A 12,637-nucleotide genomic window follows, 5' to 3' on the forward strand; every position below is an offset into this window, starting at 1 on the left:
TAAAATTAACTGTAGTCTTATATCAAAAAGGTGGTCGTGCCGGAGTGGTTATCGGGCATGACTAGAAATCATGTGGGCTTTGCCCGCGCAGGTTCGAATCCTGCCGACCACGTATCTCTATTTTTACTCTATATGGGTCTATACGCCCCTTGTTCTCTCCTTGATTGTATCTGTTCTTATTTCTCGAAAAAACTTCCTCAATCAAAACAAACGTCCTGATCCAGATTATTTAACGCAAGGCCAAACTGGTGTTAGGTGGCGGAGCTTGCATATAAATTTTTATCTGCTGGCTACGTATAGGGAGATAGCATGATTTGGTACACACTAGAGAAAGAGACAAAACCGACGGTACGAGCGCATTAAGAAAAAACTGTTTTTGGAAACTCAAAATGTTTTGTACCTCAAACTAATTGGCTGATTCACGATCGGTTTTCAGACAACGGAACCATGTAGATGCCAAAATGAAAGTAAAACAGGAGAACTGGGTTATAGTATATCATTGCCAGGTTCATGAATGACAGAAGCGCGGCCGCAAAACACTCATTCTTTCTGTACCTTAGTCGGAGACAGATCAATGACAGATGATATCATGGAGATTTGCAGTATGCAGGCCCTGAAAATGCTGATTCAGTTTGATAAGATGGCAAAACTAATCGGTTACCATCACATGGTGAGGTTATTGCTCTGATGTAATTGTTGCCAAGCTAAAGAGGCAAAGCAATGATGTTGGCACCCCATGTGGTATAAAAGGTTGGTGCTTGCAAGAACAAAAAATGGTTGTCTATCACGCGCAGCTGTTCATGTTGACCGGCTTATCATCAAGCATCATCAGCTTTTACCGAACAAATTTCCAGGCAAGCTGCATCACATTGTCATCAACATAGGGTCGCAGATCCCACATTAGGCAATAGCTAGCTAGCTCCGACGATGATGCTTTGAGGCACAATGCCTTCACAATCTTTTCCTGCAGGATAGCAAACCTTGTGTGACAAAATAGTAAACCGAAAGCAAACAAGAAAACCGGCATGTAGATGTTTGTTTGCTGACCTGCATTGAATAATCAAGTTTTAACATGTTGTGAACCAGAATCATAACACTTGAATAAGTTACTGCACTGTCCAGCGGATCCACAGGCTGCTGTTCATCCTAAATCAGGCAAGTATAATGTCATCATATAGTTTCCAACTTTACAGCTGAGACTTGTTTCAAATTCTTACAGGCCACAGTATTTTTGCCAATTGATCAGGCAAGGCTGAAGTATTATAAAATGGGACATGAGAGTCCATAGGGAATTCACACCTCACAACATTCATCTGTCAGGTTGTTATCACCATGAAAATAATTTGAAGATCTTATGACACCAAGGTTGGCTGTTAACGTAGTGCTGTAAACATGTTCAGCCAGATACTGAAGTTCCTCAAGCAAAAGTTTAGCTGACAAAACAAAATGTCAAAACAAAAAATATCAGATGGCATGGGCCAGTTAGTAAGGATCAGCAAATGAATATTTGAATCCACAAAAGAAAATAAAAATGGTTAAGGTTCATGTACTATGAACATAATCAAATGAGGACATAACAGTGAAATAAAAGGCTTCAAATGATGACCTCTGCTTGAATTTCAAAAAGAATATTAGAGAAAAGGGTAAAATGCTAAAATTCGAAAAGAAAATGAACTCGAGCGTCATAGTGCGCAAATCTCAGTAAGCTTGGCCATCACAGATGTTTTAGTGCAGCAAAGTAACAAAAACTTTTCTCGGAACTTGGAACAAGTTCGGTGTAGTACTAATGTGACACCATGACTGAGATGAAGTTACCTTTATTTATGTGGTCCTCAAGTTTCTCCTCACAAGACTGTACTGCAACAAAATATTGTATTATCAAAGAGAAATAGTTACAAAGGTACTGAACTAACATAAATATGTTTGTTTCCCGCAAAAGAAGTGAATCTGCTTGTTACAAATGTGAGATATTTTAACCGAGTAGAAATTTTCCAAGATAAGTGCTACGCATACAATTGGAGCCCATTAACATTACAGAGGACTGTTCTCTACCTAGTTATTAGAATTTAGAGTACCTTTTGGTACTACGGATTCTGGCTGAATTTCCAACAGAACAGGAATTTACCCTAACAATCTACAAACCTGTGTTCTGTCATTGAGCTGTCACTGAGCTTAAACTTATCTAATTCAAACTCGTACAGATGATCGACAAATCAGTATAACGGATTAAAACCTGAAAAAACTAATAGAGTGCACATGCTGCCACTTGTGACAGTAACCAACTAGCCATGATGCTGAATTGTGGTTACAGTACAAAGCTGTAGTAATTAATGTACATCCACACCATATATATCATGTATCTTGTATGATAATAGTTGGTTAAAGAAACAAAAAGAATTCAGCAGAACAGGACCGAATTAAGAGTTAGAAATAAGGAAATGGTAGCAGCAAGCCTTTTCGCACCATGTTTCCCGAAAAATATGGCTACATAAACACACAAAGTGGCTGCGCAAGAGGTAAGCTCCACCAGCATGCTGAAAAGGTTGAAACATCGGAAAGTGTTTTATCATGGCATTTTCTAGTGTGAGTTAAAGAATTACAGCAACGTACCTTCATCTAACTACCAAGATACAGAGAGTGCGGGGAAGAAATCCAAATGAAAAACATATCCCACGAATTAATAACAAAACAGCAATATGCTAGTATAACCAGAACAATAGTGTACAACATATTTGGGTTTCGGGGACAGGAAAAGTGACTTTTAACTCACACTGGTTAATATTCCGGATACTTTGGTGCTGAAGGTGGCAGCCAGCTTCAAGATAGCACTTCATTCTGTCAGTGTAGTTAGATTTAACTAACTCACTGAGAGCACCTGATTCCATGGGAAGCTTTGGTCTTCGGAAATGTTCTGAAATAGTGGACTGTGCAATATTTATCAACATAGTACTACTATTCGGGTAATCTAGGCAAGATTTCCAAGCATAATTTGCTCACAAGAAAATAACACTTCACAATCTTGACCACACAACCAAGCTTAGAACAGAAATTTACTTCATGAAACAATTTTGGCTTGCAAACATAGAATTTGTTCAAAAGTATAGCTTGACATTTGAATTCATCAACAAAATTGGTTCAAATACAGAGGCAACTTATCATTTTGTTCAATATTAAAATCCACGAAAGCTAGTTAAAAACATTGACCTCTGTAAGGGCAAATGATGACAGGTCTCTTCTTTAGTGGTTTAGCTCAATAACAATAGTAAGCTAGGGTACCGTTTTGGACTCTAACTCCACACATCTCCCTAAGTACCAAACTATTGCTAGCACTAAAAAAAGTCCATTTGTGCAACTGAGAGATGGATCTGACAATCAAGAACTGGCGTATCTGTCAATTGGGGAGTCACTATAGACTAGACCTGTTGACTGCAGGAACATACATGAGGGGTCTTAAACTGAAGGTCGAGAAATGGGTTCTTCAATGAATTTGGTCCAAAAATATAACACAGAACAAAGGAACTAATAATGGGCTTTTTGTGAAAAAAGAATGAATACCTAGTTCCTGATGAAATTTCACAAGAAACCTTTTTCCTGCATCAACTAACTCCTCGTACTGCGTAACCCTATCAAAGTAAAAACATGTGCATCTTATATTTTAAAGTTCCGCAACCACAGCTGAAGTAGAAATCAACAAGACTGTATATGTAGAGCAAGGAACAATATGTTATTCATTTCATCTCCTACCAAATTATCTGGGCATGAATCACCATTTCACCAAAACATGTTCTTCAAAACACAGGAAAAAAAAGATAGTACTATAATCCGTTGCACTAAATTCAATTCAAGTAACAAATTTGAAACTGATGGCATAGAGTTCCTGCCCAGAAATTGAAGGGAAATACGACACACGACCTACATGAGATGGCTAATGCTTGTAGAACAATCATACTTCCATTTGAAATATAAGAAAAATACAGTCAGAGTTTGATGATTTTCCAGATTATAAGGTAACATCACGTTTGAGAATTGCCTGACAACCGTATTTAAATTAGTAACGCATTTGTTGCTTATATATATGATTTTTTGGATCCCCACGTGTCAGCGACTCCCCACGGCACATACTGTACAGCACCAGAGTCGCTTCCTACCTAATGTTATAGTGCAGTGATGCATAATTTAAAATGTGCGTTAATGCAGAAATAGGAAGGAAAAAAACATCTTTCTAGAGGGTGGAAACTTTCCTACCTCAATTTAAAATGGGTGCTTATTCCTACCAAATGTGTCGCCAAAACATGTTACTCGTATCTCCATCAATACACTATAGCAGCGACAGATGGTGAATCATGTGCACAGTATTTTAAGACAAGTTGTGTCGCTAATTACTTGGTCATGAAATCCAAGAAGCTGCGACGAGCTTTCTCCTCGTCGAACAACACCGGCGACGCTGGTGGCGCCTCATGTGCTGCTGCTTCGCCCGTCATAGAATCCTACAGAACCTGACGCGGTGCAAGATCCGACTGAAAACAACAACAAGAAAATTCAAATAGTTGGTGATTGACCTGAACTCACGGTGCGGGTGGAGGGGAGAAACAGGCCCTCTCGAGAATCTGGGAGATGAGATGGTATAACTTTTTGCACGGTGAAAAGGAAGCGCTGGAAGGGAATATTATGACTTGCGAGCACAGTGGAAGAAGGGTTCGTGTGCAGCAACGGCAGCGCCAGGGAATTTTTGATAGGGAGTTGGGGAGAAGTGAAAAAAGCTTGGAGCTCTCAAAAACACTTTACCGATAGACCCCTCCAGAGTTCCAAAATAGAACAAAGCAACCACAACATGGCCATAACCCCGATAAGGCATACGGCCTACCTGTATCCCTAAACCACTAATTCAACCGATATAATGTTAGTTGTATATCGCAAAGTTATATCATTAGAAAATAGAACAATTGAAATTCCCCCCGTTTAGTTCACTTTCCCCCTAATCCCTCTCAATCCCTGCCGGGATTCTTGCAACCGAACAGGGCCTAAGGTGTGTCTACAAGAGAAAATTTGGCAAGTGATATGCTTACATGTGTAATCTTAACTATTAAAAACAACTCCAAGGCTTTGTTTGGATGTAGATATTGAAGGTCATTGAATTGAATTGGACTCAATACCAATTCCACTAGGAAACTGGATGAATTCCATTCATATTGTTTGGTTGTACATTGAATTGGCTCCTAGAATTCTAATAGGACACTGATCCCAATTTCTGTTTGGATGGAGAACTTTTGAAATTTAGGACAGTAAAACTAGGACACCCTAGAAGGCCTCACACGCCATCAACAATTTTGGCCGTGGAACTGTATATCTAGGTCAGTACTCCGTACGAAGGAGGCCCCGTGTCTCAGTGTCTCTTTCTCCTCCACTCATCCTCTCCCTGACTCCTCTAGTCACCAGCTGATTCGCTGAAGAACACATCACCGAACTGAACCTGCTTTTAAATTTCCAATCCAAGCATCAAGATTGCAGATGCCTTGATGCGGCCGGTGTTGCCGCCCTTCCCCATGCCACGACGGTTCTTGCTCATCTCTCCGTCGCCTGCATGGAAGAAAGATCTTCCTCGCCGTTGCAGGATATACTCCGAGAGGATAGAGGGGATTTGTGGGGATGGAGGTGGGCGGCGGCTGGCGACGAAAGGATTAAGGTAGCCGGTGGCTCCCGTCGGATCTGGAGGGGAAGATGGCGGGAAAGAGGTGGAGGCAGACGGGAGACGGGGGAGATGGAGGCGTGCGTGGCGTCTAGCGTCGGGATGGCGGCTCCCGTCGGATCTGGAGGGGCAGCAGAGAGAAGAGGTCGGGAGAGGCGACGAGAGAGGGAGGAGGAGAGACGGACCTGCGCCCAGTTTCCGCCGACGCCGTCGCTCTGGAGGTCCAGTAGCGTCGAGGAGAGGCGGACCTGCTCCACTTCTTTTTTTTTCAAGTGAGGGATGGGGCATTGCGGGGCTATAGATGGCCAACGGTAAACGGGCCTAGCCCGGACACGGGCCTCCGAGCCCGACAATAGAGGGGCCAGGCCGGGCCCAAACGTCACCTCAAGGCCCAGGCGTGAAACCAAGCCCGGCCGGGCCTGAGAAAAGCCCACGTTGCATAAGGCCAGGCTAAGGAAAAAAATAAAAAAGAGGTGAAAACAGGCCAATATGGGATAGAGAATGGGCCAAATTGTTGGACTGGCCTAGATTTTTGGGAATTAATGGGCCAAATATAGGAAAACTAAAAAAAGAATATAATAATAACGGGCCGGTCGAGGCCCAGGCTCGGCACACGTCATGCCTCAGGCCGGCCCGGCCCGATTAAAACTGTGCCGGGCCAGGCGCAATCGGGCTAAGCCTGCTGGGCTTTTGGGCCTCGTCGAAAAGCACGGCCCGATGGCCATCTATATGCGGGGGTGCGAGACAAGTCAATTTCAACAAAACAGACCTCGTGGCCAAACAAAATCATGAAATGAACTCCGCGCGAAACTATTTCAACGATCTAACCCGTTTGCTCAGGGCCCGATAGCCAGGCGTTATGACCTTGCCAGCGTGGCCAGGCCCAGCCACACAAGCTGGTCATGTAACGCCGAGCGCTCAAGCGCTATCCTTCTATCCGTAGCGCCTTTACCATAGGCGCTACATAACCGAGTCTTTTATCTCTCGCCGACCCGACCCGACCCGAAACCCTAGCCCCATTTCCATCCACCCCAAGTCCGAAGAGCAGGCGGTGGTGGCTCCTCTCTCCCCCACCTCAAGTCTCTCCTCCAAATATCCTTTAAACTGAAGGCTAGCTCCGTGTATTACCCCTGCCCCCCACACCCCAAGTGCAGCAAGGTACCCTCCCCCATTCCCTTCCTTTATGTCCGATTAGAATCTTGTGATTTGGTTGGATCTGGTGGGATTTGGAAACCCTAGATTTGAGGGTTAAGACTAGTTTGTTGGTTTGAATTTGGTACCAATGGTAATAAGCAATGTGCTCAGTAATGTAGGTTTAGGTGAAGTATATTTGTGAGGGGGAGTTAATCCTACATCTTGGAAACCCTAGATTTGAGAGATTACCCTAATATGTGTTGTTTTTGATATGATGGCAACAAGGTTTGTGGGAATCCTTAGCATTGTGCTTAGGTTTGAGGAAAACCCTAGCATTGTGCTTAGGTTTGAGGTTTCATGTGATTTTTTTATTAAGGGAAGGCATGTCTAGTGCACTAAGTTTGCTTGTAATTTAGAGTTCACAATTGAATATTTAGTGATGCTCTAGGGCGTTGATGCAAGTTATCCGTTGTAATTATTTTCTAGATGGCAAGAATAGTTCATGTTCGCCACCTGGACAAAGAGGCTTTTGTGAGAGGCAATGTGGAGGCGGACCCGAAGGAGGTCGACTTGGTGTTCTATTCTAGTCCTACATATGGCGAGCTATTGTAACAAGTGAGGATTGATTTGAAATGCATGGACCCAAGTGATGCGGTAGAGTTGGAGTGAAGACACAATGTTGGGTTTGGGTCTCACCTCCGTTGGAACACAATGCGCATCTCTTCTGAGCAACGTTGGGCCGCATATGAAGAGACGTGGCCAAATGATAAGACAAGGCTCTAGAGTTATTTGCTACAAGAAAGGTTGATTGCAGTTTGCACATTGAATTGAACCGGAGTCCAGTTGGAAGTGAGTCCCATGTTGAAACAAGGAGTCCGCCTCCGATGAACCAATTTGATATGAGCGAGCCTCCGGTTACGCAACCATCAAGCTTGATTACATCTCTAGAAGAGAATGATGAGTATGTGGGTGATGACAGGGAGGATGATATGCATGAAAATAATGTTGGTGATTTGGAGGCATATTGTTTGCACGAGGACATGGACCGTGACCTCCCTTTTAAATGATCCTATGCAGCGGATTCAGATGACGATGGTCCCAAGGAAGAAGTTGATGAGGATGGGTTCACAGCGAAAGAAGCCAAAGTTTTCGAGAAGGTGTTAGGCCGTGATCATCGGATACCATTGTTCCGTGATCTGTCTCGCGAATGAAGCCGTGGTTGACGGTGGCGAGGGTAATGCGTTTGGACCAAGACGGCCCATTTCATACCGGGATATGAATGAGAATGAGTATGGCATTGAGTCTGGGATGAGGTTCCGAACTTTGTTGGAATATAACGTATGGATAAAGGACTTCTCGGTTAAGTATGATCGTCCCTACAAGGCGATTCATGCCGACACCAAGCTTCGTTAAACGATTAAATGTGTGGAAGATGGATGTCCATGGATTGTACATGCAAGAAAATCAGTGGATGAACCGTGCGGCTACCCATCAGGCCTCCACCTCTGCTCGAACAAGATACTGGAATAACTTTGATATAGGGTTTCCAACATTAACACAATATTCAAACAAGATACAAGAATAACGTGCCGGCTAATAAACAAAAAATTTAAACATTTCAATTTCGAAATCCACGCAGTTCTAGGGTTTGCCTTCACTTGCTAAACTAGACCAAATCGGTGAAAATATACTGATGAATTGAGGGGATCGACGTAGCTAACCTTGGGGGAAAGAAGGACGAATGAAATCCACCCACAATGTTTTCGAATCTCGGCGCATTAGAGGAGGATTCGACGGATGGAGAGAGGCGTGGGGTTAGATTGTGTTCATGCGCGCGGTTCTGTTCTTGCGGTTGGGGTCGGGCCACCCGCAGCTTAAGTGTGCAGGACGATAACGCCCGAGCACTAGGCACTAAATGACCAGCCTGTGGGGCCAGACCTGGCCAGTGGCCACGCTAGCAGGGTCATAGCGGCGAGGAATTAGGCGTTGAGCTACGGAATCCTGACTGTCAGGCGCTAAGCAAAATGGTTAGATCGGTGAAATAGTTTTGTGCGGAGTTCATTTCGTGATTTTGTTTCGCCATGAGGTCTGTTTTGTCGAAATTGACGTAAGACGAATTATGTGAGATACGGAGCTCGTTGGCTTAGAATCGGGAAGGGCATGAGTTGTACTCCGCAATTCACGTTGGAATTGGACACTAATTCCACATTTGAATTCATAGACCACCCAAACATCTTAATTGGAGCTTACGGAATACCAATTCCTACCAATTTCGAATTCTAGTTTTTGCCTCATGAGCTGCCCACAAATTTACGAGTTGCCCTTAAGTTTTTTAGCCTATCGACAACCTCTACAATGTATAAAGTTGTCCTTAAGGAATAAACAATTCTTTCCCTCTTTTGCTTCTATGAATGACATGTAGGTCCATGTAGATACATTGCCATAGGTTTTTTATGTAAGTTATTATTTGTCTCAATTTATGGTCAACTTGTGTATAAACATTGCGATTTTGATCTTTGAAGCGCGTGAATTTGGATCAATAAAAAATATTTACATAAATGATTAATTAGGCAAGTATAAAATAAAGATTTTGACTAGAGGCATAATTAAAGTGGCGGCTTGCTATCAATCCCTTTGCATAAATTGGTGAAGATAATTCCATTGTTCTTTCCATCATATACATGATAAAGATTTCAAGTTTGCACTAAATAGAGGTTTTCACCCGACATGTTTTCATAATTCTATGAAAATCTTTTTGGTTTCACTATTTTTTTTTTAGGGAAAGCCAACATGGCAACTTTATTGATTAGAGAATAAACTTAGATCATCCGCAAGCAGGTTACAAATAAAAACCGGAGGATCCTCTCGACCGCACGACTAGCTAAAGTATGAGCCACAACATTGCTCTCTCTAAGCGAATGCTCAAAAATAACGAGAGAGGGTCTGCCTTTTCCATAAATAAAAAACATAAGAGGAAACTTTGAGTCCTGAAGTAAAGCAAACTTTAAGTTTCTAGTATCACGCGGCAAACGTGGTTAGCAATTCACACAAATTTGTCAACAACTTTAAGTTTCTAGTCTAGAGCTGTGGGGTCGTGACATGTGGGCCATCCATCGGTGGGGCCCACATGTCAGCCGCCCCACTGCAGGGGAGCAGTACGTCAGGGAACCATCTTCCAAACTTTCTCAGCTAATAATCGAAGTTTGCTTCTAAATCCACTTATTTATCACCCATGTACACGGGTCAGCTTGTTTGTGTGATGAGACCATCAAAGGTCATAAAACAGGCGAGAAATCATACACAGCTTGGTTAAATTCAAGGAAAACCGGGAAAAATCTTCTTGACAACATGCAAATACTAGAGTATCTAGCTAAAACATAAAAAGGTCAGTTATTTTAAGAAACTGGGCGGAGATCTTGGAATCTGAATTACTCAATTCACATAGACATGCAGGCAAGGAATATGAATAGTCTGAAAAGATTGCACCTGCTCAGTATCTTAATCAAATATGCATGGCTTGCTCTAGGCTCTAGCATATCTTGCTTCAGTCAAAAGAGCAATTCACCAACACCGATCCATTCTACACAATGGTTAATGCATCCACCATCCGTTATACCAGACTGAAGAAATTAGCAGGACTATACACCTAATTCAAGAAGTATGCATGTCATTGTTGTTCTATATGAGGATCATGGAGAGGCAGGTCTTTTATCATCAGAACACGCCTTCTCCTCCCCACCCAGGTGACCCACCCAGGATCCCTAGACACCACCCTGTACCCTGCCTTGGAGTAGAGTCCTCGAGCGCTGCTGTCGTCCTCGTATGCCCTCAGAGCCATGAATCTCTGCCTCCATTGTAGAGCCAACACTTCGCAGGCTTTGAGCAGCGCAGTGCCTACCTTCCTCCTCCTGGATGCGTAAACCGAATAATCCGGCAGCAATTTTAAAGTGTTAATCGGGTTGCATGGCAACGGAGACCTTGGAATTATTTACTTGCTATGTTGGTTACCTGAACGATGGCAGCACTGCTATTCCTGATACATAGAAGTACTCGTTGGCGCCTTGGAGGTTTGCAAGGATGTCTCCTTCGTCCTGCACCATGCAATCCACGACCCCGATTATCTTCTCAAATGGTGCCTGCAATGCCTGGGTAGTCGCATCGGCTTCTTCTGCCACCAAACAGGCATACCTAAGATAGCCCACGGTTCATTTATCAGCAAAGATCGGAAGATGCCACAGTAAAATGAATGTCAACTGTCAAGCATTGATCATAGATCTTGAGTGCTCCCCAAAATAAAAAAAGATCATCTTGAGACTAGTCCTAAGGCATGAATTTATAGCCTACTGGTCTAGCTACAACACTTTGGATGTCACTAGTAGAATGCTGGGATACCACAAAACATGCATCAAGGCTATAGCTCATGATGTATCTGTTTTGGGTGTCATACTAACTTGACAAAGTGTTTTGTCACTTATAAGAAAAGATGAATACTGAACACGTACAACTTGTAAGCAAATTGACATTCTAAACTGCACTTTACAGATTCTGTAGTTTACTCTCTGAAAAGCATTGAAGAGGCCGGGGTATGTCCTCCTTTTCGGAAAAAAAGAAAAAGAAAAAAAACTCTCTGAAAAGCATAGAAAGGCAATTAAATTAAGTATTATGCAGTAATCATCCTCCGAGTTCTACCAAGAAACTTAAGTTTTCCATTCAGAATGCAAAAATAAATGCAGAAACATGAATACCATTCAAGCATAGGACATAATTAGAAAAACATGTGAAAAACACCAGAGCAATTGTTCAGACGTGCGGTAGAAAAAATGCAAGAAATTATGAACAGAGTGTTCTCCTGCGGAGGATTTAGAAAAGAAAACTAACTAACCTTGTTGTAGAATGTTGAAAACAGAAAAACAAAAACGACCTTCTTTTATAGTTAGTGCGGCTTACTTACCGTGAGAAACTATGAATGCACTACCAAATTAAGCTTTACATAGTCATAATAACTGTACCCCAAATAATTACATTTGAACTATTTACCGTCAATTTGGATTCACAGAGACGAAGAAAATTACCTGTCAGGCGGCGAATTCCTCAGTTTGTAAATGAGCGCCGACAGCACCTCTGCCTAATCTTGACCAATACAAGCAGCAGCATCGTGATCAAAATGCGCACTACTCAATCACGATACGAAGGCAAGCATCAGGCATGCGATGCATACTTTGAAGAACTCGAAGAAGAAGTCGTTGAAGAGCGCGACGGGGACGTGAAAGGCCTCGGCCTGCACGAGCGCCACCCGCCGCATCTCCTCGCCGACCCGCCCCATCCGGCGGACTCCCCACCAGGCCTCCCTCGCCAGGTAGCGCCGCTCCTCCTCCTCCTCCTCCGCGCCGCCCACCGCAGCGACCTCCTCCTTCGTGGGTAAGCAGGGGAGCCGCTCTCGCCCTCTTCTTGGAAGAAGGGTCTTCTTGGCGCCGGCATGGCAGCTGGACTTGAGCGGGAGCAGGCTTGTTCTTGGGAGCGCTGCGGCGGTGATTCTGCCTCTGGAGGGTCTCCGGGATTGGGAGGCGGAGGAGGAGGAGGGGATGGGTTGGGGTAGGACCGGGGATGCTCGGAGGACGGCCATTGTTGCTGGCTTGCTGCGGGTGTGACCAGCGATGGATTTGGACTCGGACGGCTGTGGCTAGTTCCCTTCCCTGTGTGTCCGTGTGGAGTGTGGACCGTGGAAATTCTGTTTTTCTCACAAATGGGGCAATTTTTGTGTGTTAATTTCACAAACTATGCAATCTTTTCATAATTTTTAAAGATTTTATTATTTAT

The 12,637-nt window shown here is 43.4% G+C and overlaps 2 protein-coding genes and 1 non-coding gene across 3 annotated transcripts; 1 reads left to right on the top strand and 2 right to left on the bottom strand.

Annotated features, from left to right (window-relative positions):
* The first annotated feature begins 30 nt into the window (after nt 1-30).
* On the top strand, nt 31-112 carry TRNAS-AGA. Its single transcript has one exon. It is a non-coding gene; the product is annotated as a tRNA-Ser (tRNA).
* Nucleotides 113-462: 350 nt separating this feature from the next.
* LOC100834736 lies at nt 463-5,967 on the bottom strand. The gene is made up of 8 exons (XM_003557268.4): nt 5,872-5,967; nt 4,384-4,517; nt 3,556-3,623; nt 2,771-2,911; nt 1,816-1,857; nt 1,300-1,433; nt 1,048-1,146; nt 463-964 (listed from the first exon to the last, which is right to left on the bottom strand). Exons 2-8 carry the CDS (start codon nt 4,479-4,481, stop codon nt 836-838), a joined length of 711 nt encoding a protein of 236 aa, XP_003557316.1. The 5' UTR covers nt 4,482-4,517; nt 5,872-5,967; the 3' UTR covers nt 463-835.
* A 4,265-nt stretch (nt 5,968-10,232) lies between these two features.
* Nucleotides 10,233-12,510, bottom strand: LOC100835041. Its single transcript, XM_003557269.4, has 4 exons — nt 12,039-12,510; nt 11,893-11,945; nt 10,829-11,008; nt 10,233-10,728 (listed from the first exon to the last, which is right to left on the bottom strand). The coding sequence occupies exons 1-4, from the start codon at nt 12,441-12,443 to the stop codon at nt 10,488-10,490; spliced, it is 879 nt and encodes a 292-aa protein (XP_003557317.1). The 5' UTR covers nt 12,444-12,510; the 3' UTR covers nt 10,233-10,487.
* Nucleotides 12,511-12,637: the final 127 nt, after the last annotated feature.

The sequence above is a fragment of the Brachypodium distachyon genome, chromosome 1 (genome assembly GCF_000005505.3).
Source record: "Brachypodium distachyon strain Bd21 chromosome 1, Brachypodium_distachyon_v3.0, whole genome shotgun sequence".
In the NCBI taxonomy this organism is placed as follows: domain Eukaryota; kingdom Viridiplantae; phylum Streptophyta; class Magnoliopsida; order Poales; family Poaceae; genus Brachypodium; species Brachypodium distachyon.

Bases quoted from the DNA above. Each gene is read 5' to 3' on its own strand.
- LOC100834736 (XM_003557268.4), bottom strand. From the start codon at position 4,481: ATGACGGGCGAAGCAGCAGCACATGAGGCGCCACCAGCGTCGCCGGTG. The intron at 1,858-2,770 runs GTGAGTTAAAAG...ATTTTGTTGCAG, and splicing joins TATCCGGAATATTAACCAGT to TACAGTCTTGTGAGGAGAAA. The intron at 1,147-1,299 runs GTGTGAATTCCC...TGCCTGATTTAG, and splicing joins TGACAGATGAATGTTGTGAG to GATGAACAGCAGCCTGTGGA.
- LOC100835041 (XM_003557269.4), bottom strand. From the start codon at position 12,443: ATGGCCGTCCTCCGAGCATCCCCGGTCCTACCCCAACCCATCCCCTCC. The intron at 11,946-12,038 runs GTATGCATCGCA...GGTCAAGATTAG, and splicing joins TCTTCTTCGAGTTCTTCAAA to GCAGAGGTGCTGTCGGCGCT. The intron at 10,729-10,828 runs GTAACCAACATA...TTACGCATCCAG, and splicing joins GCAGTGCTGCCATCGTTCAG to GAGGAGGAAGGTAGGCACTG.